Raw genomic sequence first — 26,468 nt, forward strand, 5'->3', positions numbered from 1 at the left:
ACCTGCACTTAAAGATAACATTTAGTTGGTACCTAAGGCAAGGTTTGGTATCTGATTGGGTAAGGCCAGATAGAGCAAAGAGCCTGACCCTCAGCCCTGGCTCTGGATGGGCCCTCCAGGGAAGAGAGGGGCCAGGAACAGACCCCACAGACAGGTACAGGGGGTGTGCTTTTCACTTTGCATCCTGAACAACTGGGTTTGGGGATGGAGAACAAAATTCTGATGGTCCTGTGTTTTAACAGGGAGAAGACTACGAGGAAAAGCATTCTACAATGTCAATGGCAAGGTGTACTGTGAAGAAGACTTCCTAGTAAGTAAGATTTCAGGCTTTTTTTTTCTTATTTCTAAAGCAAGTTGTTGTTTTATATTGGCTTGTTTGCTCTGAGAGACAGTTTGATGATGCGGGGCCTCCTGCCAGGGGTGGAATTGGGAATCATTTACCACTGACTCCACAAGAGCACGATCAGCCCCTTGGTTTGAAGTGGTGGCTGTAAAACCAAGTACATAACTGTCCATAAGCCATCACAAAGTGTAAATTATGAGAATAAACACTGGAGCTGCTCAAGCTTGGGACTTGAATTGCAGCCACAGAGCCTTGCCTGCCAAGCCTGAGCTCGAAGTCAAACATCTGGGGAATACCAATCATAACAGGAGGGAGACGTTTGTGCCGGGAGCACGTCAGGGCTGTGCACAAAGTTGCTTTGTTGAGGCACAGTTTAATCACTGCTCTGCTCACAGGGCTGTGGGGCTGAGTTGTGATTAGCTGGGAACTGTTGGCCATGGAGGGGCAAGTCAAGTTCTCTCCCTGCTCACAGATTTTGTAAGTGCTTTACTTTAATAGAGACTCAGGAAAAAACAAATGAAGCCTGTTGCTGAGCTGCGTTGTTCCAAAAATAAAATATTTGTGCAATTAAGGGTGAGGATTGTGCAGTGCACAGCAAATGATTCGATAAGTACAGACCATTTAGAATTAAGAAGAAGAGGATGGCATAGCTGGGAATTGCAATTAGAGAGCAGTGATATATTTTGGCTTAGAGGAAGCTGAATTTATGCCACCTTATTTACTGAAAAACCATTAATTTAGAAGCTTGGATCTTCCAGAACAACTTTTCATTTCTAATGGAAATATAATCATGCTTTTTGCAAAGGAATTATTCAAACTGTATCTCCCAACAAAATTGTTACTGGCAGTTCAAATGCATTTCTCATCAATGCAATCCATAAAAATCATGGAAATTCCTAAAATATAAGCCATCTTTGCCTTCATGTGTTACACCTTTACTGTGAGCTGGAGCCTGTTGGAAAAAAAACCCAAAATGTGTTTTGTGCAGAAAATAAGTATCTTGTTATAATCAAAACTTGTTACTGTTTTGCTTGCATTCTGGAGAGAAATGTTTTTTTTCTCTTCCTTGCTTTTTTCAGCTTTCTTTCCTGTGTTTCTGCAGAAGCACAGCGAGGAGGGGAAGAGGTGGAGTGTGAGAGGGAGGGGCTCAAACCCTTGAGATTTTTCATTTGAACTGTGTTGGAATGTACTTTCCCCATGATCAAAACCTTTCATCCAGACTTAATGACATGATTGTTGTTATTAGCTTGTCATTTCAGCCTATACACAAGAATTTTAAATCTAAAAATCGTAATCTTTTGGAGAACATTCAGTTTTCATGGGGTGGGGGGGAAAGCTCTTTATCTCAGGCATGTTCTGTAGTGGGTTTCTGAAGGAAGATACTTGCAGAGATTTTCCAAGGAAAACTGAGATTAAGGACTTGATAGGAATAAACTTTCTGCAAGTTAGGGAACTGTTGGGACATTTAAGACACATATTTAAAAGCCCAAACTTCCCACAGGTGTTTTAGCAGATTCCCAGGAGCACAGAGGAATGGGGGAGAAGCAGACCAAGGGACGCTGTGTAAGTCAGCAAGAAACCAAATTCTGACATTGTCCCTGCTTATGGTAATCTTGCTGCTTCTCAGGAAGTAACAGCATCTTCTCTCAGCTCTCCTGAGCAAATGTCATAGCAAGAATCCTAGGAATTGTATTGTCTCACTAACGAAATCAAACAACCTTGCCTATTTTAGAGTTCTGTGAACAGGGAAAGCTCAAAGCTTTTCTCAAAGTTGAAAGGAAAGAGGCTGCAAAGTCACCATTAAAAAGGAAATTATTTTAACTGCTTCATCTTCCCAGGTCTTCCTCCTGAACACTTCGAAACCCCAATCCTCTCTAAGAGGCATTTTCAGTCCAAAGCAGAAAACCCAATGCTTTTTCTGTATAACTGAGAATTTCAGTCTCTACTGTGAGTCCAGTTCTTTAGTGCAGCTTCATTACAGTGCAGCAGGATTCCCTGCTGACACTGTGGAAGTGGAATGTTAGGGAAGTTAAGGCAGGGGGATAAGAAAAAGATTATTTCAGTTTGGGAATGTAAACAGATACAGTCTAACTGCATTATAATTGTATGGCTGCTACGAAAATGCTGCCTGCCATGGGTATCCTTCCTCTTTCTTGGCTTTTGTTTGCCTGGGAATTGATCGGGAGAATCAGATGCTCCTCTAGGTTTGGGGGCGGGGTCACAGCTCTGTGGATTTGCAACCCCACTTGTGACCAAGTTATTTCAAGCAGCAGGGATTAGAAAGCACAGCAGCTTCAGAAAATGTGGGCAGGAGGTGCAGTGCTGTCCCACTGGGGGCACTGGTGACACCCAGGTGAGAACGGGCCGTGTGTACCTGGCTGGGTTTGCACCAGCCACATGATCGTACCATGGGTTCCCAGGGACAGACTGAGAGGTTGCTGTTTCCTTGCTCACAGTCCCACCGAGGCAGCAGTGGCCTGAAAATGAGCCCCTCGTGTGCTTCTCAGCAAGAGGCATCCTGAGGGGAAGCTGCTGTGCTGTCAATGGGGGACAGAGGAGCCTCCCTGGTACCTGGAGGAGAGCCCGTCCACTTCCCTGGGAGGGCTGTCATTCCTGCAGAGCTCTGGCAGCCCCGACTGCTGCATCTCTTTATCCCATTCATTTGCTGCAGGTGCTTCTTCCCTATCCCTGGAGTCTCACTGGGTATGTCCTGCAGGCCAGTCTGGGCAGGACACAGCGACTTTAGGGCTGCAACAAGTAGCACATGAGCAATGATGGGCAGAAAAGGTGAACTGGCTTTTGATGTGAATGAATGCAGAAAATTTTAGTGAAGAACGGATATTGTTTATGGGTTTCTTCCTACTGTAGCTGCTAGAAATATTTAACATCCTATAGATGTCACTATTTTATTCCTCCTGCAATACTGCAGTTTGCTGTGCCAGACCAGCTCCTGCTGGAGCTCTTTCCAGAGCTGCAGTTAATGGCTCACATGGGATACTTGGTTCTTTAACTACCACTCACTCACGACAAATCAGCTCTTCCTCTCAATCAAAGGTGGTACATGGAATTCACTGCAGTGTCATGTATGGTCCCTGAAGCCAAGACCTTGAGAAGACCCATTTTCCAGTCCTTTCAAATGTTTGACTCTTGTAAGAGCCCTCCTTGGCTAAAGTGTCCTCCTGGAGGTTCAGCCAGTGCCGGGGCCAGCTGCTCCAGGGGGTGTCTTCCGTTTGCACTCTGGCTGTGAGCTCCTGTGCAGGTCACATTTGAACAGAGCACAGTTGTCACTTCAAGCATAGCGAGCACCGAGAGCTTTGGCTACCAACTGCTTCCAAAAAATCAGTCGGTAAAAGTGTGGCATGAGGAGCTGCTGGCATCAAACTTCCCAAATCTGCCCCTTTCTTGCAAAAGTGCTTTTGATTTGGAGACACAGGTCATGAGTGAGCTGTTGCTGGTGCTCCTGGTGAGCACTGTGAGGCTGCCCCAGGACACCCCACACTGCCCCTGCAAAAGCCACAAGGTACATCCTTCTGGCAAATAGTTCTCCCATGTTTGCTCTTACTGAGGGCACAGTCTCAGTACCAGGTTATTTTGAGCTTATTTTGCTCATTCTTTGCAGGGAAGAAGTGTTAGAAGTGTTTAGCCCCACTGTGGAGCTGTAGATGGGATAGGGATGCCACAGTGCTGCCTTCTGTGGGGCTGGGAATGGATGGCTGGGGCTGGGAACACCCTGCACCTGGAGGAAATGGAATACCTCTGCCTTCTGGGGTTATTTTTGTCAGCCTCCTGCTTCCAGCCCTGATTAGCTGCACATTCCCTCAGTGCTTAAACCCAAGCCATATTGGCTGAATGTAGAGAATGAATCAGATTAAAAAAATAAATCCACAGATAATTCTACTTCTGCCTAAGCATGGCACAGACGTTGCCTGATCTGTGCCATCTCCAGTAGGATACCACATGTGTGAGGAGCAGAAAGAACGAAAACAGCCCCCCAAACTTTACATTGCTTTGCTTTAGCTCAAGGGAAGATCCAGTTATTCCTTTAAATGCCACCTTAAGGTAATAAGTCCAGCAATAGCCAAGTCTTGCCCCAGCCCTGTTAGGAGAGTTATTTCATGAAAGGAAATAAAACAAATGACAGTTTAATCCTTTCCTGAAAGCTCTTCGGACACAGATGGCTAACTAGCCATAACAGAGACACTGTTCCTGGTGAAGTGAACAAAAAATAAATGCCTTACTGTATAATAAATAATCCCAGTCAGATGTTCTTGTTTCATTTTGTTGATAAATTGCTGCATAATCATAGGTAAAGGAAAAATAGCTCAATAATTTTAATTTGTCTTTCCTTTTCAATGCTTAAATATCATGTTAAGAAATTCTTTAAAAAATACTGTTTTGCTTGGCAAAAAACACTTTAAAAATGTCACCAAAGCAGCCTGAATCTTAGATCTATTATCTCTCTCTTTTTTTTTTCCCCCCTCTTTTTGATAGGCTTTTCCTTTTTCTCTTGAGGTAATGAACATTATTGAGTGGGGGTCCAGCTGAGGTTAAGAAATGAGAGAATTTCCCTCGAGGGAGGAGATGAGAGGGAAAATGAACCTCGTGACAGATGTTAGTTACATTGCTTAATGCACTACTGGAAGACGCTCAGATGCTCTGGAAATAACCTATTACAGACACCACAGGCTGCAGTGCATAGCATTAAGGTCATCCAAAACTTCCCCTTTTAAGATTTTCTCTTCCACTGTCTTAAAACTTTGCCAAATTTAATCATTTAGGCTGAACTTCTTCATGCTAGGTTTTTGCCTCTGGCTAACTTTGCTGTCATTAGTTGTTGGAATTTTCATCTAGAGCTGTTCATGCATTTCATTGAGTAAAACTGGAGGAACTCTGCCCATAAATCCTCAAAGAGAAAGGCTCTAAAAACTTGGTTTTGCAAATGGTGACCATAAAGAGACTCTGTGCATTGCAAACCTGCAGGAGCCTTTAGGAGTCCCCTTCCTGCCCTTCCCAGGAGGGTGCCCAGCCCCTGTGAGGGCTGTGGCAGGAGGAGGGCAAGCAGCCCACGGCCCCAGCAGAGCCCCTTGCAGCCCTGCAGCCTCTCTGTCTCTCTCCAGCCTTCTTTCTCCTCTCCATCCAGTCTGGTGGGATTCTGGATCCCTTCTCCCCTACACCAGCCACAAGTTCCCAGCCAGGACACTTCTCTTGGCTGGTCACTGCAATGGAAGTTGGCTACAGAGGACATACGGGGCTTTGTCTTACACCCACAACCGTAAAATTGACAATGATTTCAGAAATGCAAAAGTATCAGGGTGTGCAAAACTAGTAGGCAGGTGGGAAATGGAAATGCTCAGCCTTTCATGGTGGAAGGGACAGGATATCAACTGAGGAGTAGCTGAGTGATGGGCAGCTCATCAGAGCAGGGCTTGCACCTTCATCTCCTGTAGCACCAAACACAGCAAGACCCTTACCCCAACCAGTGCCCCTGAGCATGGCTGCAGTGTAAATATTAATACTAATGAGGCTTTTCTTCTCAGTTTGTGCACATGCTGTTTTCCAAGCCTGGCAGTGTGGGAAATGGCCTGTCCCACTTGCTGGGGCCCTCAGAAGATAGTTTTTATTTAGTGTAGTGGAGGCTGGTGTCAGCTGGAGTCAGAGGTTTGATTTTCCATCTCAGCGACTATAAATGTTTGGAAGTCCCCCTTGGGAGGGAGCCCTGGGACTGGTGCATTAGTCAGAGAGCCCATTTCTGCTGAGACTCTTTTAGAAAAAAATAGACTCAGTTGAAAAGGTGAATGATTGAAGTTGCAGCTTGTGTCCATTTCGTATCTAATGGGAATCACAGAGCAAATGGAGTTCTAGATAACTGGGAGGATGTTGTATTTAGGAGACTTGCTATTAGGAGCCATACTCCAGTCAGAGAGCAGACAGACATGGGTGTTTATTGATATGTTCAAAGAATGATGGAATCAAAGCATGGAAAGGGATTTGCTGCAATACTCCTGATATACACAAGCATAAGGAAGTCTGTGAGGGTTTTCAAGGTGCTGATGGCTCTAGGTTGGGACAGGAGGTGCTTTCAGGTTCCAGAGGCATCATGAATCCTAAGTGTTGCTGTGCTCCCAGATGCTGTCACTGAAAACAAAGGCAAACAGTTAATAGCGTGTTTGTTCCTAATCGGGGCACGAGGGAGTGCAGTCATGTTGCTGCTTGTGTGTGTCTTGCTCCAGCCCCTGCCTGCCAAAAAAATTTGAATACTTTCTTTCCTTAGTTTTCCCTAAGTTTGTGGTGTGCCAGTGGTCCCAGGTTTATTTTATAAATGAATTTGACAGTAATGATGATTAATTGGGGTATTCTGAATTGAAGCATTGGGTCAAACCTACAGATGAGCTTAAAATTCAAGTTTCATAATTATCTAGGGATAGTCAAATATTGGTCTGCCTCTGCACTTTGGACTTGGATGTGAATCAGCATGAAGAGTGTGTAGAGCTGGCAGTTTGGGTTCACCTCTCATTGCAACACAATTCCAGAGTGCTGTATCCTGGATCAAGAAGTTACAAGTCCACTGAAACTGGTGGCAGAACTCCCGTTGTCTTCAGAGGGGTGTCTGGGTTTTGTCCCAAGGATTCGTCCCAGAGGACAAAGTTTTAAAGCTGGGGCCCATAAACAATGAGAGAAGCTGAGGGTGAAGGCTTGTGAGCACAGCGTGCAGGACACACCGCAGGCCTCACTGGGCAACACTGGGGGCCACAAGAGGAAACCAACTGGAGTCCTGAGACATCTTGGTTTTATAAAAGAGCAGTACACAGGTGGTACCTAGGCCCAGGTGATAATGTAGATAAACATAATGCGATGAAATTTCCATGTGTGAGTAAGATCTGCGTTCACTAAAAGGGCGCTCAGCATTTCCTGAACTGGCTTGCAGATTGTTAAATGAGTCGCAGGAATCACCTTCTGGGACATGGCAAAAGAGACAAGGAAAGGCCAAGACAGGTTTTTTCTGAGATGTATCACTATTGACTACCATTTGTAGCTATCCTGTATGGTACAGTTGCTGGTGGAATGTTTGGAAGTGTGTTACGAAGGCCAGTTGGTTTCACGCCACATAATCACTCCCCTATTTCCTCTTGAGATGGTGATCCAAATAGTCAGACTATCCATTTTTCTTAATATTACACTGAAAAGTAAATTACAATAACTGAAGCACACTTAAAAGACCTAGAGCTCTTTCTAATTATGTACTAACTCCTGCCACACACTTGTAAGCAGACAGCATTAATTTTTTCCTATGGGAGAGTTAAAAAAAGACCCATGTGAGAAAGTGGCATGTTTCCACTTTGGTAATAAACGTCAGTATTAGATGCTGTTATGTTCTGAATTGAAATCTCTCAACAACTGTTTTGTATAAAATCCAGGTAATTTTTTTTCCAGGAAGATAGGTGCTTGTGTAAACAGTTTCTTTCCGTGTATGCAGTAGATGGTAGCCGTGATGGTAAATAACCTGAAGCAAGAGTATAGCTCTGTGCAGTGTGAAGTGCTTTACAGTGTGAATCAAGTCAATAAATGTTGGGCTCTGTAATATGATGCAGAGCTAAAGCTGTTTGTTCAGCCTTTTTTCTTGATCATTGTCACTGTGAAGCTCCCACAGGAGTTTGTTTAAGGAAGATCTAGGTAAGAAAATCATTAGTGGCTCTTAATTAATCACACAGCAAAGTAGCCTTGATGAGTGCTCACCCAGGGTCCCTGCAGGTGCTGTAGGATGTAAATGGCTGGTCCCTTCTCAGGGCTATAAAATGCCTGACTGCCAGAGGCAGAGTTCAGGACCAGCTGAATTCCTGGGTCTTGGCAGAGTTTTGTGCATGGCCAGACTACCTCCTACCTCTGTGCAGAGTGTGGAGTCCCTCCTTGCCCTGTCCTTGTCCTTCAAACATAACAAAGTGGAAAGACAGAAGCAAGAAGGCAAACTGCTGTGTAGTGTTTCCTCATGGACAGCAAGACAGAGTGAAGCAATAGGATTTATGAAAGGGTTTCAGCAGAATGAAGAGTAAAGTTGTGGACTGTTTTCCTTCAGTTAATCTGTCACCTGCCACGAGGCTCCTTTATCTTTGAGCCTGAGAAGGCCCCATTTTGTCCAGTTCATTTTAAGCACTGTATTTAAATATGTGTGTAAAAAACAACAAAACCCCATCTGCATGAGTCCAAATTTCATATTTGCTCCCTCTCTTAATGTGATCCCATGAATTTCTTACATTGTTGTGTCCCATGTAGTAAGGGTCCCATGCAGAGAGCAAACAATACAGCAGTGAGAAGACAGATGCTCTGCTAATGGGAAACCAAGGAGCAGAGAGTCTGTGAGGGATTACAGGCAGCCTGGGGTAGGAATACGTTATTAGCATAGCACCCAATTCAGAAATTAAATGCCTGAAGCATTTTGGCAAAAACTCCTTATCATCCCGCTCAAAAGCTCTTAAAGCATAAAAGAGTAGGAATCTCAAGCCTAGGCTGAGCAGCCACGTTCGGTGACTTTGCAGTGCTGCAGCAGTGAAATGGAGATTTTACAGCTTCATACCATTACCGGGGCAGCAGCTGCCACACCCACTGAAATGTAACCCACTCGCTCTGCTTGCACAAACCTTCAGCAGGTTTTGAACATCCTCATCAAAGAGGCAAATGGGCCTGAATGAGATTCCAGGGTCTGTTTCCAGGAGGAAGGTTTTGTTTTGTTGAGTGCATAACAGCAGGGAAGAGCACCAGCCCCTCCTTGGGCACGGTTAGGCATGTGAGGGAGGAGCAGTGACATGTCTTTTCAGAGGCCTGACATTGCCCAAGGTAGAAAGTTTGGGTCCTGAAGCCTTTTTCAGGCAAACTATTTTCTGAATGTTTTTCTTTTGAAAATCATGATGGGAACATCAAACTTTGAAAGACCCTGGTAGACAACCAAGATTTGCTACAGGACTGAGAGCAGGCAGGAGAGATTGTTTCACATAGTACTTGGTGGGATTATCCTCCATGCATAATTGTTCATTATATGCTCCAAATTCATTGTTAATTTCTTTTAGATATATTGCGTATTAGACAGAAGAGTTATAAACCCCAAGATTATCACAGGAGGATACTAACAGGCCTAAATATTCAGGACAGAAGGGGACTTGTTTTCCTCTTACATTGAAACAAAGACTCTTGGACAGGATCATTAGAGATTTCTCTTTTTTTTGTCTGTTTGATAATCAAAGTATATTGGACAGCAAACAAAAGAAAAGTTCAGTCAGCCAAGTCTTCTACTTTATTTTTACTCCTCTATTCTAATATAATTAACATATTTCTCAAGGTTTATTTAGTTTCCCAGAATCTTATTTTATATAAGTATCATTGGGGAGCTGAATTACAAAGTCTTGATTTGTGCATATAAAATGAGATTTTATTATCCTGCTAGAGAAGACAAGGACAAGGTAAATAAGGAAGGAAATGAGAAAACAGTTGAGACCAGACTAAGAAATCAGGAAAAATAATATGCCAGCTCTTCAACTTGCACTTTGTTTTCTTTGCATCCTGTTGTATCCAGTACTGTACTCCTGAGTCACAGAAGGGAGAGTAAAGGGTAACACTTCATTTTCAGCTTAGAATTTCAGAGCTGGTCTTTTAATAACAACTTCTTTCATTGTTTTTATATATACTTAAGGAGTATCTGTAATGAATATTAGGGAGAGTTCAAAATTACGCTTCCCATTTGTTGTGGATACAGAGTGTCCATAGACTTCGGACTGTTCCCATCCACACTGAGATTGGTCTGTATTTACATAACTTTACTGCTCTGCCAACAAAATACTTCAAGAACCTGGCACAGAGGGAACCCTTATAGAGTAAGGCTAGAATTGAGCCCCACAGTGCTTAGATCCTGAATGAAATTGTACCTATGAATACCATGGGAACAAGAACCAGAGCCGAGATTGGGCTTCTCCATGAGGGTCTTGCCTATCAGCCTGTGTCACTTCACTGCTTTACCTCCATCTGTTTTTCATGCCTTTCTGTGAATGGGGGCTGGTGTGCTCAAAAGCTCTTTTTACCCCTCCAACTCTGTCAGGAATAAAAAAAGCTCTAAGTCTGTGTAGTGAAACCTTTTCCTCTCCTGCAGTTACCTGTTCACAAGCTCTGGGGGACCAGTGCTTCTCCCAGCCAGCCATGCTGGGAGCCCACCCTGGGAGGCTCTTGGTGTGCTGAGAGACAATAAAGAGGCTGTTCTGCTTTGTCTGCAGTCTGGAGCAAGTCACAACTCCTCTCCCATTGCACACACAAGATCTGTGAACGTTGTTAATAATCGAGTGCTTCAAAGACAGACATTGACAATTTTAATTAGTATTTTAAGACTTTCAAGCTCTGCTTCTAAAATTCAAAGCTTAGTACAGTAGCCCTGTTTGAACACTCCAAATTAAGATCAAACAGTGCAAAGAAGCAGTTTACAGTAAGCTCCAGAAATGTTGAGAAAGTAATTTATTGTTTTTAGCAGCAGTGTCCACAGTACTGCCATCCTGTAGAAAACAGTGCTGCTGGGCTCTGAGGCTGTTTTCTTTTTCAGTCCAAATAGGTTTAAAACACAAGCAGACCTGAATCCAAAACCCTGATCTCACTGAACCAGGCCTTCAGTGTGTTTGGGACTGACCCTGTGACCAGGAGAGAGAAGAGTGTAGTGGTAAAGGACAGCTCCCTGAGCCCATGAAATATTTTGTCACTGCTGTTAGACTTACTGCCATTTAGCAAAGTCTTCTTAATTGGGTAATCTAGTTCTGGATGTGTTTGACTAATAACAATTCTCTTGTTAAAAACAAATCATGGTTTTAATTTAATAGGGTTAGTTATAAAAGAGTGATTTTGTGTCAGCAAAGCCTTTCTTTCTGACAAACACTATAATTTATGACAATCTAGTTAGCAATAAATGCCATTAATCTGACCACTGTCCCATTCTGTTCCTGGGGAATAATGTCCCCTCTTAATCAATAGCTGGGTGAATGCTCCTTTGCATTCCTTATCAAATGACAGCCAGATGGTGCTGGTAAATTCATTCCAGCAGGATTTTAGAATTAGGTGGGTTTGTGCTGTTGTTAATCCTCTGCTGTCTGTGTCACTAGGACCTGCCCACCTGTTTCCAGTAAGCCTGGAGTTCCCAGCCCTAGGAAGCAGTCTAGCCAGAGGGTTGCTCAGCCACAGTGCAGCCAAGAAACATCCCTAGCAATGAGACCTTTTTCTGCATTAGTAAGAAGAACAAAAAAGCAAATGAAAGCAGTATCTTACAGAAACAGCCAGCTAGCACTGCCCGCCTCTGTATTTGTTCCTCAACACCCTCATCTCTTCTAGGAAAGTTTCAAAGTTTCTTGAGACTGCATGAGCTGTGTTTCTTAGGGCACAGTAAGTTTTGGCCTGTGTCAGTTGCTATACCATCGTTTACTGACTTCTGGGCCCATCAAAGTGTCTACAAGACCTTTTTCTTCATAGTCACTTTGTTGCATAGCAACAATAATTTTGTCTCCAACCTATTGATCCAACATAACGTGTAATCCCCTCACTCCAGTGAAAAGGAAAACATATGGCAGCTCCAGGCTGGGAACCACAGGCTTTTGATGTGAGGGGACAGTTAATCCCCACTAAACCAGGGGGGAATGGAGCAAGATATAAGCTCTGTTGGGGCTTAGAGGATGCATTAGGTGCCTGAGCCAATTAACCTGTGTTCTAGGAGAAGAGTCTGGTTTACATTCATCCTCCCCTCCTCATCTTTTATCTTGTGCAACTAAAGCACATTTCAGGTGAGCTCTGCTAAAAGAGCATCACTGTGCAACACCCCCAGAAAGGTGAGCACCCCTTCCTTCTGGCAGGATGGTGCACACACAGCTCTCAGCTGAGATGGGGCTGCAGAGGGTGAGGGAGAGTTCAAGCCACTGCAAACACCAAGTTTCAAATGTACATGGCTGGAGTTGCTCACAAAGATGTCTCTTGTTTGTAGGGGGTGGTTTGGTAGGTCAGTCTGATAACCTGGATGGTTTTTCTATACCTCTAAACAGAGGACTAAAAGCAGACCTTGGCATCTGAAACAGGATCTGCTTTGGGGACAGGAGCACAAAGTTAAGGTCAGGACCACTCAGGCAGGGAACACAGAGCTTTGGTCCCAAGCAGGCAAAGCATCTCCCCACAGCCGTGCCCTTGGCACTGCAGCGTGGGCTGGCAGCTGGGGTTTGGACCATCTTGCTGAGGTACCTTACTGCTGCCCACATTGTGCAGCGAGCCCAAGCTCCTGTGAGTGCACTGCTGGATTCTCTCCTGGCTGGAAAGCTTGGTATCAACAGGGCAGCTAAATCCTTCTTGGGCCTGTCTTCATTTTTCTAGCTTGCAAATAGCACTGACCAAAGTCTGAGGTTGCTAATTTGAGGGTTTGGGAGGTGAGTCCTATGTTATTTAAAACAACCACCAAAAGAGTCAATTCAAGCTAATTTCCAAACATCAAACACAAACTTTCCAAATAGACTTTAAAAATAAAAAATCAAACTTACAGTAATACTGCTACACTGGGAATCTCAGTGGAAATATTGCAGTGGATCAGAAGGCCAAACTGGTATCTAAACATGCTGCAAGAGCCGAGCAAAGACTTCTGAGTCACTGTCTCCCAAACCTGTGTCATATACAGCACAGGCTGGAAAACAGCACAGCTTTCACCTAAAAGGTATTTCTATGGCTAGAGGAGTGTCTACTAATGATCCTTTCTTTTCTGTCATTTTAACAGTATTCAGGTTTTCAGCAAACAGCAGACAAGTGCTTTGTTTGTGGACACCTCATAATGGAAATGGTAAGAGACCTAAACTCCTAATGATGGGTAACTTGGCTTCCCTCTACTTTGGGAAGTGCACTGTGAGATGTGCTTTTCCCTACCCAGGCTGGCATTGTGTCTTCACTGCTGTCAATGTAGTTTTTGAACCCGAGGCAGTAAATAAAAATACCTTCATGCTCTGTTACTTCTATTAAGTACAGAAAGCTGGGCTTCTTTGCTACCTAAGAATGTGGGAGGCTGTTATTCTGCCATTTGTGAGTTAAAATAAAATAGAATTTTAGTACTAGAGGGGGAAAGTACAGCACAACTTCGTATGAGAACATGGTAAAGGAACATGGCAGGTGTGCTCTGTGAGACAGTGGATAACAAGAGCTCAGTCAAGTGGGTGGAATCTCGGCTAGAGCTGAGAGGGACACTATCAGTAGTCCTCAGGTTTGTCACCTGCTCCGTGACTTGCTTTATTTACCCTCTGTTGCTTGCTCCATGTCATTTCAAATGCATTATTGCCACTGGGATTTGTAGGGAGCCAGTAGTCAGAGTAACTTTGTAATAAAAATCGAAGGGCTTTGGGTTGGCCAGATACTACTGGCATCATTTCAGTGGGTGAAAGTAGGAAAAGTTTTGTGTGCTCTTCCTAAGCAGAAATTCCCAAACAAAATGAAGTGGTTTGCACAACGAAGAAGGGCAGATCCCTTCATCTGTACATCTGTAGTTTATCTATTTTCCTCTTGCTTTTAAGTGTGCATGAACCTCAGTGTGCCTAAGAGAAGTAGCTGTTGTGTTGCACACACAGAGGTTCAGTTGGAGCTGGAAGGGAGACTTCACTAATGAGGATTCTGGCTCATATCCTGGCACCACTGGTTGGACAAGGATATTGTTCGTTTTAGCCCAAGAGCAAATTTCTAGAGTTGTGTCATGCTGGGAGGGGGAGGGGTATCCTGACTTGAATGCTTTGAGCTGGCCCTTAATTGCAGAATCCCAGGCAAGTGTCCATAATATCTCGCTGGTGGAGCTCAGTAGCTGGAAGCTTGGCAGGTGCTTGTCTGCCTCTCTCCCATCAGCAAGTGTGCTCTGACAAAAGGAAGCAGCTCTGGGAGCTCCAGGAATTCAGCACTCCTGTTTGGCTAATTCCAGTGGGTTCCTGCCTGGGAGCGCAGCCCGGCTGTGCCGTGTGCTGGCCTGGGGCAGGGCTGGGGCTGTGCAGGGCTGGGTGAGGAGCTGCCCTGTGCTCAGTGCCTGTGGCTGCACAGCTGTGCCAGGCTGGCACCACAACGCACTCCTGCCGCAGTATCAACCCCAGCACAGGGACCCGTTGGCTCTGGCTGGGAACGGCCTTGCCAGTCAAACAGAGTCAGATACCACTCACTGAACTACAGGGCTTCATCAGAGAGGGAAAAAAAAGGTTAAATTAAATTTGCCTTTTTTTCCTATACTTTTTTCCTGTTGGTTTGATCTTTATTCACAGAATCACTATAGGGCCATGGGAGCTTGGTCTGGGGGAGATTTTTCATCTCAAGCTTCCCAGCAGCTCCAAGCTGAGCACTGTGCTAGCAGCTGCTTTTTGAAATTACCTTCCAAAGTTACTTCTTACACCCAAAATGTATGGCATTGGTCTTCTAACCTGTTGAGAGCTGCCTGAAGATGACGCTGTGTCTCGCTCTTCCCAGGGGCTTGTTCATGGGCTCGCGGCATCCTCCTCGATGTCCCAGTGCCACACTGAGTGTTACATACAAGGATGTCAGGAGGGAGGGGATCTGTTCTGTCATAGTGCAGCCAAGGCTGCATCAGACCTTTCCTTGAAACCTTTAAAATGCGGTAGGGAAGGTCAGCATGGGAAAAGCCTGGGCAGGTGCATGGATCAGTATCCAAACACATGGATAGTGATGGAATTTTATCAGAAACCGATGGGCCCCTGTGACTGAGTCAGTACCTCTGGGGGATTAGGATCCTTAGTTAATAAAGAAACACCTCTTTATTTGTTTGTTTTGTTATTTAACTCCTTGAGTAATGACCAGTTTGGATTCTGTCTGTCACAGCCTGTTAAGTTTTATAAAGTAACTCTGTATCCCAGTAACTTGTATTTGGGATTTCCCTGGAAGTGGTCTGTGAAGCCATTTTTAATTCCCATTGGCAGTACTGGCCCTGTAGAGCTAAAACTGATGGGTTTAGCCTGATTTTCAGTTCTTGATCTTCATTGGGAGCATATTGAAACCCACTAAAAATATGGTTGATTGTTTCAAGAGGCCCCTTGCTGACAGATCTGCGGAGTGTTAATTTCATCCTGAAGTGCTTTTCTCACTGTCATTATTAAGAATGAGGGAGACACAGTAGTTTATGGGGAGAGAATATCTCATGTAATCATGCATCCACTTATTTTGTTGTTTGCCTCATAAGATCTTACAGGCCCTTGGAAAGTCCTACCATCCTGGCTGCTTCCGCTGTGTGGTCTGTAACGAGTGTTTGGATGGAGTCCCCTTCACTGTAGATGTGGAGAACAATATTTACTGTGTCAAAGACTACCATACGTGAGTACACAAATCCACTGCATGCTCAGAAAAATTACAGTAGTTAAATCATTGATGTAGTTACAGCCTTCTAATAGATAAAAAGGTCACTCCTACTTGCTCAGATGTCCCTCAGCTGCTTCTTTCATGTGTTGCATTTGTAGAGTACTTTAAGGTTTATTAAGTATTAACTAGTACTTCATGGGCCCAGTATGGCATACAGTGGGCCAAGCGAGGCTGAAAATCAAAATGTGTCAGAGGATGTGTTTCTTGGGGGCTGTTCCTCTACTTCTTTCAGGACTATCAATACCAATTATACCAGGCCACTTCTGCAAGTGTTGGTAGGCTCTGCTGGCTGTTTCCATGAGTGGAGGTTCTGGCAGTGCTAGACATGGGTGTAAGTTTTGTTAACCGACAGAAGATGTGTAATTAACAGTTAGCGTTAAAACAATTTTAGCCTTACCTGGCAAAAGGCAGAGGTTTAGGAGACTGCTCAAAGGCAACGGGATCCTGCTCTTAGCTCGAATAAACCAATAACTCAGTTATGCAGCAAGAGTAAATCACCCTGAATTCAACCCTGTTGGTGCCAATCTGACCGTGTTACAAGGGCACAGTGAGTGTTGGCCCAGTGATTTTCATTAAATGCAGCTGTGGACCATAAGCCCAGTTGTGTATTTAGCTGTAGATCCTGGCCACAATCAGCTCCTCTCCTGTTCAGCATGATTATGTCTTCCTGATGTCAGAGAGTGACAGTCAGGAAGCTGCTTTGCAGTCAATCATCTTAAATCAGGAGCTGCTTTGCAGTCAAGCATCAAGGCTCTGGAAGAATTTGAATGGTTTTATAAATAAAGGAAGGAAAGAAAAAGGGCGTATGCAGGAAGAGGGGTGGATTCACTATGCCTCAAGGTTGGGAAGACCTAAACAATAAAGCTGGGGTAGATCAGCCTTTCCCAAATCTCCTTTTCATTGAATATCATCTAACAATTAGAGGTGTTTCAAATCCTGTGGATCTCCATTTTTCTAAAAACAAGGCATGATTAGAATGACTCTCTTGGTTCTAGTTTTTGAAGAAGCTTTAAATGTGATTGGAACGCTTTCTTTTTGCACCCTAGGGTTTTTGCACCAAAATGTGCTTCCTGTAACCAGCCGATCCTCCCAGCACAGGTAGGTGTTAATATGCACTGACTCTTAGGGAAAACAGCTGTTGGCATATGGGCACTTCCTGAAAACACACTAAATGCTTTTCCTTCCTCTCTCAGAATCTGTACTATGTGAGATACTAAATTAAACGCAGTTCAGCAGTTAAAGGCACTCCCAAACATTCCCAGAGGCTGTAATAGTCATACTACTTCTACAGCATAGTACTTTATATCTTTAGGGTGCTTTCCAGGTCTTCATTAATCTGTTAGAAACTTTATTTAATTGAAAATACTGGCTGGGGCTCCAAGAACAACCCAGAGAGTAAAGCCTTTGAAAAGACATCTGATGGTTACCCTGACCCTGTGAGAAGGCCACACAGTCTGTTGTCCTGAGGTGGCAATGGAATGAGAGTTCTTAAAGGGGTTGAAAAGGCAACAACAAAAATGGAACCAGGTGAAACCTGCTTGCAAGCTCAGCCTGTGCTGACAGTACTGTTGGCACAATTAGCTGCAGAGTGGGGCTCCCTCATGCTCTGGTGCGTGCAGGACCCTCCGGGTTCCCTTTGCTGAGGTCACTGACCAGCTCATTTGTAAACAAGGGCCTCAGCATCTCCCTGCTTTTCCTCCGGTCATGTTTATAGAGCCAGAGCTCCCTCCTGTAAGCTGCTGTTCCCCAGTAAAGGCTGAGGCTAGAGCCTCTCACAGGCCCACCTCCATCACTCTGCACATTACTCTCATTTGTCATTAGTATTTCTGTTAATTGGCCAAGTCTTACATAAAAAAAAACCCATAAAGACTGAACCAGAACTGCTTGTCCTGGTGATGGGTTGTCAGGAGAAAACCTCTATGTAAATTTCACCGAATTTGGGTCTTAAAATTAATTTTTTTTTTCTTTTTAAGAAAGAAAGACAAAGAAATAAAAGGTAGTCATAGTGCTGACTCACATGATGACTAGCAGGACAGACTCCATGTTCTTTCCCAGGGAGATTTCTTAGGTTAGTTCAAGTCTAGCAATGCAGGTACTAACTTGCCCACAGCTTCTCTCAGACATCATCCACGTCATACCTGGTGCTCTAACCACACCTGGAACTGGAAACAATGCAAGGCAACCAATTTAATGAGCTCTGTCTTCAGAGTGGATCAGGAAAAGAGCCTCTGAGGTTACTAGAAGGGTATGGCCTACTCTGCAGGGCCTGGGGCTCAGCCAGGAATTGCACAACTCCTCTGCACCCACCCTCACGCTGAGGTTTGGCCTGTGCACATAATTACCTGCCAGACTGGTATGTCAGTCCCTGTGGGGACACAGCGACATGTGCATGTGCAAAAGAGCTGTGCAGCAGATGGTCTGAGGGGAATACAAGCCCTGGAAAACAGAGCAGGATGTATACAAGGAAAAGTTATCCAATGAGCAGGTTTTTGACTGGTAATTTGTTCAGATCCTGGGTGCCCTTGGAAGATTGAAGATTACTTGATTTCAAGACTGATTTGTTTCTTGAGGATGAGGTTTTGGCTACACTTCCCAAATGACCCGTGCAGCTTTAGATGTGCCAGACACTCACACTGCTGCTACACAGTCAAGGAGTGGTGCAGTGCTGTGTCCCTGGGCCAAGACCCTGAGCGGTCACAGAGCTCTGCTGTGTCAGGGAAGAGGGATCCCCCAGGGAAACAGCTCTCCAAAGCAACAGGCTGGGCACTGAGTGAAGACTGAAAAAATGCTGCTTAGACACCACTCTTGTTTTCTCTTTGCTCCCCCCCAGGGCTCCGAGGAGACCATCCGGGTGGTGTCGATGGACAAGGACTACCACGTGGAGTGCTACCACTGCGAGGTGAGCCCCGGGCTCTGCCCGCCCGCCCTCGGTAGGCTCTGCCTCTGGGGGGACCCTGACTCACCCCATGGTCTGCACTCGCTGGCTCTTGCACACCTGGGCAGGTAGGGCTGTGCCCCACAGCTGCTGGAGGAAGGCAAAAGGGTGAATGCTGCCCGGGCTGGAAGTGGTGCTGCCATTGCCAGTACTAAATTACTTTAGGAGGGTTTTTTTCCCAGTATATTAACTTCAAAGCTGGGCTAGGTTTGTTGGGTTGAATTTTCTCAATACTTCTGGATGGGCAGAGAGCAAAGAGTAGGTGCCAGTTCTCTTTTTCCTCATCTCCTAGGTACAGTCTGTAGGGCTCTGATCTGAGGAGACTTGAATTTGCATTGGCTGTGCAGGGAAGGAGTCTCACTGGAAGGCTTTTCTAGGGGATCTGGATTTTCCATGCTAGATGAATATTGATTCTTTACTAGGAAATAGACAAGGATACCGCAGACTTTCTGTTGCTTTTTTGGGAGTAGTTTCTTATTGTGCAGAACATTTAAACATTTATTGCCACAGATCAAGTTGTGGAATTAATGCTCTTGCTTCAGAGAGGAGACCTGAGTTCATCCTTAGTCCTGCATCCAGGAACATGAGAAGGGAAACAAACTCACTAAGTTGGGATCAACCAAAAACTTCCCTTTTGCCATAGATTTGGCACTCTGACATAGCACACAAATATCCAAACAGATCTTACCTGTTAGCACCAGGGGCAATAATGCAGCAGTGCTGCCTTCATGCACTGTTGCACCAAGGTTTTACAAAGAATCTTCTGACTAAGAGAGAAAGTAACAAAATTCAGGGCATCTTGAAATGCTATGTACCTAAATGTAAGGAAGGTCCCATCCCCTCAGCTATCTCCTTTCAACAGAGACACCTGATACTCCATCCATTTCTATTAATTTTTCAAGAGAAATTGGCACAGGAAACCACAATATTTTGGAGAGCTGAACTTCCCTCCTCCTCCCCCCAACTATTGCTTTGTGCAGGCTTCACGTAAGATGACAGCTCCCTCCCCTGCTCTCTCAGGCTATTGACTTTATTCTGGAATGTCCCGCTGGGGGTTTATTTTCCGTTCTGTTTCATTATTCATTTCCCCATTCCCCTTCCCATTTGAGGCAAATCAAGCTGCCTCCACATCTGCCCAGAAAGGCAGAGGGCATTTACGTACAGAAATCAGGAGTTAGCCATGTGTCAGCAGGGCTGGGTTACTGCCTGATGGTCTCAGATCAGGCTCTCTGTGTACACTGCTGTCCCCAAATGCTGCTCAAAAGTGAGTGCCAGTGTTTTGAGGTGCATGCAGACCTTAGCAAAGGCTGCCATGACTTAGGCAGCCACTTCTCATCTGCTGTTGATGTCACCTCACCTGCTGGCCATACACAGTCAGTGGTCAGGTTGGAAACTTTGCTGCTTTTCTGTGTCATCTCTTTCATGTACAACCATTTGACTTCTGTGGAAGAGTTCAAGCCCTTTTACAGATCACTGGAGCCCCATTCTGAAACTGGAATCCACTGACAAGGCAGGCTTTCTCCTTGCAGAAAGGGAATTCAGTTTTGGAGATGGAAAAAGATACAAACACTTGGCACATCTGTAGGGCATCTGAAATTGGTAAATTCTTATCTTAAATCTTGTATAAATTGCTATAAAATCATTATATAATATGTAACAACACACAGAAAATTGCCTTGGCAGATACTTTGATCAAGACCTCTCTAAACTAACACTCCAGTTTTAAAGCTTACTTTAAAACCCATTTTCAGTCTTATTTCAGTATTGTAAAATTCAAGGATTTACACTTGAGCTGTGAAAGCTGAAAAATTATACTCTGTGTTCAGTTAAAAGCTTTGCATTTGTTTTTAGTACTAAAATAACCTAAATGCCCAGTTTGATCAGGTTTTTTTTTCTTTCTTTCTATCATGTGCACAGATACATATTTAGAATCTCTGGTTTCTCAGAACTGATCACAGTAATAATTTCTAAGTATTTAACATACTTGAAACATTAAATCTGAGCACCAAACTTCAATGATTTCCAAATGCCCTCAGAATTACAGTGATGGCAGCTGGAAATCAGGATGCTCTGTATTGCAGTATACATAACAGTCAGCAAGCAGGATTGCTGTTAGCTGCTTTTCTGTTTGTCTCTCTAGTTATGTGTCAGTCCCAGAGGTACCAGCATTTCCACTAAAGATGGACCACTGGGCCTTGAAGTCTTTAAATTCAGCTAATCCCAAATTAAAGACAGTGTAGCCCTGCTCCAGAAGGAAGATATGTCACCTCTCCCCCCTTTTTCCCTCTCCTCTTATTCTCTACTTATGCTCCCCCACATCTTGCTCACTGCATTGCTGCAGAATTAGCTCCTTCTCTGTTCGAGCCTCTTCCAGGTTGTATTTGCCAGGGTCAGCCCCTGGCCTGCTTTTTGGCTGATTTGCATCAGCATTTATTAGATGAAGAAGAGACCAGAATGGGAAACAGAGGTGAAAAAAAGGCTGGGCACTACTGTAGACTGTGCTGTTTGACTTCAGTAATGGCAGCATGAGATGGTCAGGGTGCACCTCCCAGGAGCTGTGGAGGCTGCTGGCTTTGGCGGCGGGGAGGGAGCTCTTGGGGTTGTGTAGGACAGACCAGCAGCGCTGTGAGAGGCCTGCCTGGGCCACTCACTGATCTGGGATGTCTCTCTTTCTTCCAGGACTGTGGCTTGCAGCTCAATGATGAAGAAGGCCATCGTTGTTACCCCCTAGAGGGCCACTTGCTCTGCCACAGCTGTCATATCAGGCGCCTTAATATCAAACTGCCATCACATCCACCTCCAAGCTACCCCATGCATGTCACAGAACTCTGAAAGACATTTTCATGATCAATAAGTAGTTTGAAAGAGAAGACAAAAATCTAAAAATTACTTCCATGTTCCTTTAAAGATGAGGTTCCAGTAACAACCATCTAAACCACCTATTTATTTTTTGAATCAGAGGTGAGGGGTCCTTTTCTGATCTTGTACATATGCATTCTTTTATCTAGACATTTTCACTGAGACACCATCTACTTGAACAAATAATTCACCACTAAACTGTAACTGTAAATGGCAGCATTTCTAAAAACAATGGTACAAAGGGCTGTTCTGCACTTCCTACTCACTTCCTTCAGTGGAGATTTCACCCAAGTAAGGAGTGTAGAATTACTTTCCAAAAGTTAGCACCTTATCATATTGCAACAAGCATGATAAGATAAATGCTAGCATTTTAGCTAGTTTTGTTGAATTCTGGTCTTAGAGAATACTTAGATTCCAGAAGTAGGGAATAGGCAGCAAGCAGGTGTTTTAGCCAGGGCAGTTTTCAGTGAGCTTAAAAAGAAGGGTGTTCTGTGAAGAAGCGTCAGGCCAGCTCTCCCTCCTACAGGATCCCACAGTCTTCCAAAGACTAATTATTTAGCTTGTTCAAGAAATAGGGCAAGCGTTTGATGTAAAACCCACGGTACAGAAGATTGTATCCAAGAGATTGGCACGTGCAGGGTCAGCAGTTGCAGCCCTCTGTAACTGCTGGGTGTGTAGCCATGGCTTCAAAATGCATTCCTATCAACTGGACCATTTGGCACTTACTAAAGAATTCATCTTTCAAACCTGTTTTTTGTTTAATAGGGGTCTATGCAAAGGTACACTTGTCTTTATACTGCTTGTTGTATCCAAGACTTCATTTGTTACCAACTGCTTTATGATTGTATGTTGAGACATTATTAAAGAGAGGCACAGTGGTTTGGTATTACCTTTTCAGCTTTGTGTTCTTTTCGAGGTTACTTTTGAACTGATTATGGTGGTTGTCTTCATTGGAAAACAAAGTGCAGTTTAGCAGGAACAGTAATTTAGAGAGTCAGACCATTGAAACATCAGTATTTACAAGTATTAGCTGTACATAGAATGTACATGCTTTCATGTTTTGCATAAGCTTTTACAGTACCCTCAGACCTCTGGGGAGAAATATATGTCTTCCATATAGGAAGTTAGATGAATCTTTTTATGGTTTGTTTTCTACCATGTGCTGATGTTTTACATGCAAATCACACATCTGTATGTCAAAAAAATTCCTTGCACTCTCATGAGAATTGACCCAGCCTTCCTGAAGCTGCAATTTATCATTGCTGTCTTTAACTGTATTCAAAGTTACAATAAAATAAAATTCTTCAGCTCCAGAGAAAGTAGAAATACCAGACCGACTTCTTGGCATGTGTAAACTGGGACATTTCCATGCCAGTTCTCAGCACTTGAGAATCTGCCCGATCCATTCGGAAATGATCCCGTGTTAAATTCAGCATGCAGACTGATGGAATGACTTATTTGGCAGCACCATTGCAGTTTAGTTTCTTATGCTCCATTGACTTTTTGAAAGCCATTTGTGGTGCTCTTAAAAAGCACAAAGAGCATCCAATGGCCACTAATTCGTAAGTGGAATAATTAACTCCCTTAACAGAACTTTTTGATAGTCTGGAATTTCATTATGGGGAAAGGTGGGGGGGTGGGAGAACAGGAAAAATTCCTGAGAACTATTTTTTTCTGTTAGTAAGGAACAAAAGGGAAGCTTCCTGAGCTTCTGCCTGACTTCCATTGGCCTAGATTAACCTGTCGTACTGAATGCTCCTGGGCAAAGTAATTTTGTAGTTAATATATATCAGGTTATAATTAACATTTTTAGTGTGAATACCAGGATTTGAAGGAACTACAGTGCAATCAGTGCCCCATTTCTACACTGTGGTCCAGGAGGCCTGGCCTGCAAATAAGAGGCTGGGAGTGCACATGCACTTCTGCATTTGCAGACTCTCCCTCTGTGTCCATAGTCAGCAGTCCAGCCTCAGGAGGAAGTGGAACTACATGTGCCAGCAAATCTTGGAGAAAGGGGAAATAAAGTCTTAAACTGGCTTGTATGACTAGGTCGATTCCTTTAGGTTATTACAAACATGGAAGGTGCCAGAGCTTCAAGATAAACTTTTAGCATCAGCTGCAATGGAATGCTTTTTCCATTGCAGGAGGGTGCTTTGGAACACATTTTGGTTTGAGGCATTTTCACTTGCATGTATTTACAATATATATTGAGGGCCCCAAATTAAGAAAAGATCATTAAAATACACAGAGAAGGTTTGGGTCTGTTCCTGGGAACAAATAACAGTTACTTGCTGAACTGGAAAAATGCTTTGCTCTACCAGTGGAGAAGCAAAACCTTGACACTGACAGTGGACAGAGCTGGAGGTGACTTACTCTGGCATTCAGCCCAGTCCTCTGCTAGCACCTTCCTGAACACTTTGCCTCTATCAGGGGCAGGTTTAAGTTTCCAACATACTTCCAAGGGACAGCACACTTTCAACCGTACATACCAAACCTTTTCTTCTTTTTTTTGAAAACGATCATCCTGTAGAACAGAATAATATTTAATTTCATTTCACATGCTGATTTTTCAGTCTCTTGTAGTTCTGTGCAGTTCTGATCTATTAAGTGTCATCATGGCAAAAATTCTGAAAGGTAGTATGTCAATATAGAATAAGCAATTTGTTTAAAACCAGAAAGCAGCAGTTGTTGTTCTAGTATTTTCTATAGACAGATGCATTCCATTACTGTATTACGAAGTACAGCTTTGCTTTTCCAGCATTTACTATAAAAACTGGGGCTTGAGTGAAATTTGCCAGGCTGGGTTGGGTTTTTTTCCAAATCAAAGAGAAAAATAAAATCAAAATAATTATGTGCTGTACTCTTCAGTGCTAGTGACAGTTTCTGTGCATTTTACCTCCTGCCTGGGCAATTATGTAAATGAGAAATCTTGTTTTAATTATTTTCTTCTGGAATATTCTTATGTTATATCAGTTCAACACCGATGAAAACTTCCTAAGTTCATCTTACAGTGCAATTGTTCTTCCGAAGCCTTTACTGTACTTTCAGAATATTTCCATCAAGTTACATCAGTTCTCATCTGCATCAGGCCTACACCTTGCTGTGCAGGCAGGGAATCTTCCCAAGCCCCTCCAGCACAAGCTGCTGTGGGCGGTGCAGGATCCCTCACCCACGGGAGGATGTGTTCCAAAGAAAGGACCAAAATAATCATTTGAAAACAAAAGAATGCACTCAGAGAATTGAGCTTACAGAGAGGGTTTGTTTGGGTTTCTTTCCTTTTCCTTTCACGTGTGTGCACGTGCGTGTATATATTTTGTAAGGTGGAGCTTCAAAAGGAAAACATGGTTAGAGGAGCTCTTTAAGACCAGAAATTCCAGAGTAGTAAAGTAAACCAAAGCTCTAAAGGAGACAAAAGCTGCTTTCTTGTGTTTCAAGAAAAGTTTAAAAGTTTGTGATTCATCCTGTAACTAATGCCGTAACTAGAGTATATAATTTGACTTAAATTAAGTTTTCATTTGAGAAATATTTTCATTTTCTTTAAAAGAATATAGTTTTCTTCCAAGAACTTGGACCAACGTTGATTTTTATTTTGTAGGAAATATATGAATTCCCAGTTTGTATATCATGTAACTAGTTTACATGCTGAAAATATACATTAGTTAACTATTTTTGTGTATATATATCCTTGTAAAACCTTTCAATGTGCTTCTGTCTTTTAGTCTTTAGAATTACTTGTGGTTTTGTGTTTCAGTGTTTGATTCCCTTGATTGTTGAAGAAAAAAATTGGGAAATGTAGATTTATTTATCTAAAGAAGAAGCTACTTGCTATCATCTTAAGTTATTTAATATTAAAGTCAGAAGTTTCATTTAACCTTAGATGCTATAATCTGCTTTTTTCAATAAAGACATTTTGTAGTTATCTTTGGTTTTGTAGTTTGTTGCACATAAGTATTTTATTTTTTTTTAACTAGGTGGGCACTAAAGCAATTTTCAGGAACTCTTGTGTTGCCTACAGAAATGCCTAACTGATATTAATTGATTACAGCTGCATTCATGAAAGATTTTGGTCCTCTAGTGCAAGTGTTACTAATTAAGGTCTAAAATATGCCCACAGCTAACGTTCTGCAGCTGCACTTAGAAAAGAATTTAGTCACTCTGGCACTTTTTAATTAAGCTTTAACCAGTCTGGCTAGCTCACATGTCGGACAGTCAGTATTGAGGAACACTTCCTTTTCAAAACTCCCATTATTTTTTGGAGTGTTCCACAACAGAAGTATTTGCCTGGGCTATGAACTTAGACAGCTTGAAGCACTTGGACCTTGGATTGGGGAATTTTCTCTGTATTCTTGCTAAGTCACAGTAATCCAGAAACTGTGGCCAGAGCTCTGATAGGATCAAAGGGATGCATGTTTATCTATTTTGCCTTTCTGAAGCTTTTTGCCACTTTCCTGTCTCCAGTTTCATGGCACAGATGGGAGCTTGGTCACATTTACCTTCCTCACCCCGTGGTCCCTCAAGAGCAGCTGTGTCTGCTGGGCAGAATGTGCACTGGTGTCTTGTCTCCAGCTGGCACAGGGAGAGAGGACAACAGCCAGTTTCTTCCTTGTTTCCTCACATTCAGTGGCCTTGCTTTCCATTAGGCTGGTCATCTGCTCTCCTGGTGAATGTTCTTCCCTCCAGTGACTGGCAGGCATCAAGCACTCACAAGCTGCTATTTGGGTGTGCGGCCACCCTCCCATTGGAGGGGCCTCTGCAGCTCTGCCACCCTGGCCTGGCAAAGCCCAAATGACTGCACAGCTGGAAAAGAAACTTCCTGGAGGTTTTCCCACAATGGCTGTTTTGACACATTTTTCTTCTGCACAGTCAGAATGGAAAGAGTTACAAATGCCACAATTGTTTTAGGGACATAGTCTGCACTTTGGTGCTTTGAAACAGATGTACCATACTCCT

The 26,468-nt window shown here is 43.6% G+C and overlaps 1 protein-coding gene and 1 long non-coding RNA gene across 9 annotated transcripts in view; one reads left to right on the forward strand and one right to left on the reverse strand.

The window, feature by feature from the left end:
- Positions 1–25,437, forward strand: part of LOC121664392 (WT1 interacting protein) — an 83,986-nt gene extending 58,549 nt beyond the window's left edge. For 3 of the 5 annotated variants that reach the window (XM_042027667.1, XM_042027669.1, XM_042027670.1), the window contains 6 exons: positions 243–310; positions 13,110–13,172; positions 15,549–15,679; positions 16,771–16,822; positions 18,555–18,623; positions 21,339–25,437. In XM_042027667.1, coding sequence (XP_041883601.1) covers positions 243–310; positions 13,110–13,172; positions 15,549–15,679; positions 16,771–16,822; positions 18,555–18,623; positions 21,339–21,491 — 536 coding nt within the window. In that variant the 3' untranslated portion in view covers positions 21,492–25,437. Of the gene's footprint in view, positions 1–242; positions 315–13,109; positions 13,173–15,548; positions 15,680–16,770; positions 16,823–18,554; positions 18,624–21,338 lie in introns of all 5 variants that reach the window. The other 2 variants (XR_006015996.1, XM_042027668.1) reach the window with 2 other exon arrangements.
- The window catches only part of LOC121664393, a 51,169-nt gene continuing 30,960 nt past the window's right edge, over positions 6,260–26,468 (reverse strand). For all 4 annotated transcript variants that reach the window (XR_006016000.1, XR_006015997.1, XR_006015999.1 and 1 more), the window contains 2 exons: positions 17,742–26,373; positions 6,260–6,478 (listed from right to left, as the gene is read on the reverse strand). This is a non-coding gene — a long non-coding RNA (uncharacterized LOC121664393). The remainder of the gene's footprint in view (positions 6,479–17,741; positions 26,374–26,468) is intronic.

Source organism: Corvus kubaryi, unplaced genomic scaffold, assembly GCF_017639235.1.
Source record: "Corvus kubaryi isolate FWS band 111438036 unplaced genomic scaffold, C.kubaryi_AGA036_p1.0 37300, whole genome shotgun sequence".
Lineage (NCBI taxonomy): Eukaryota > Metazoa > Chordata > Aves > Passeriformes > Corvidae > Corvus > Corvus kubaryi.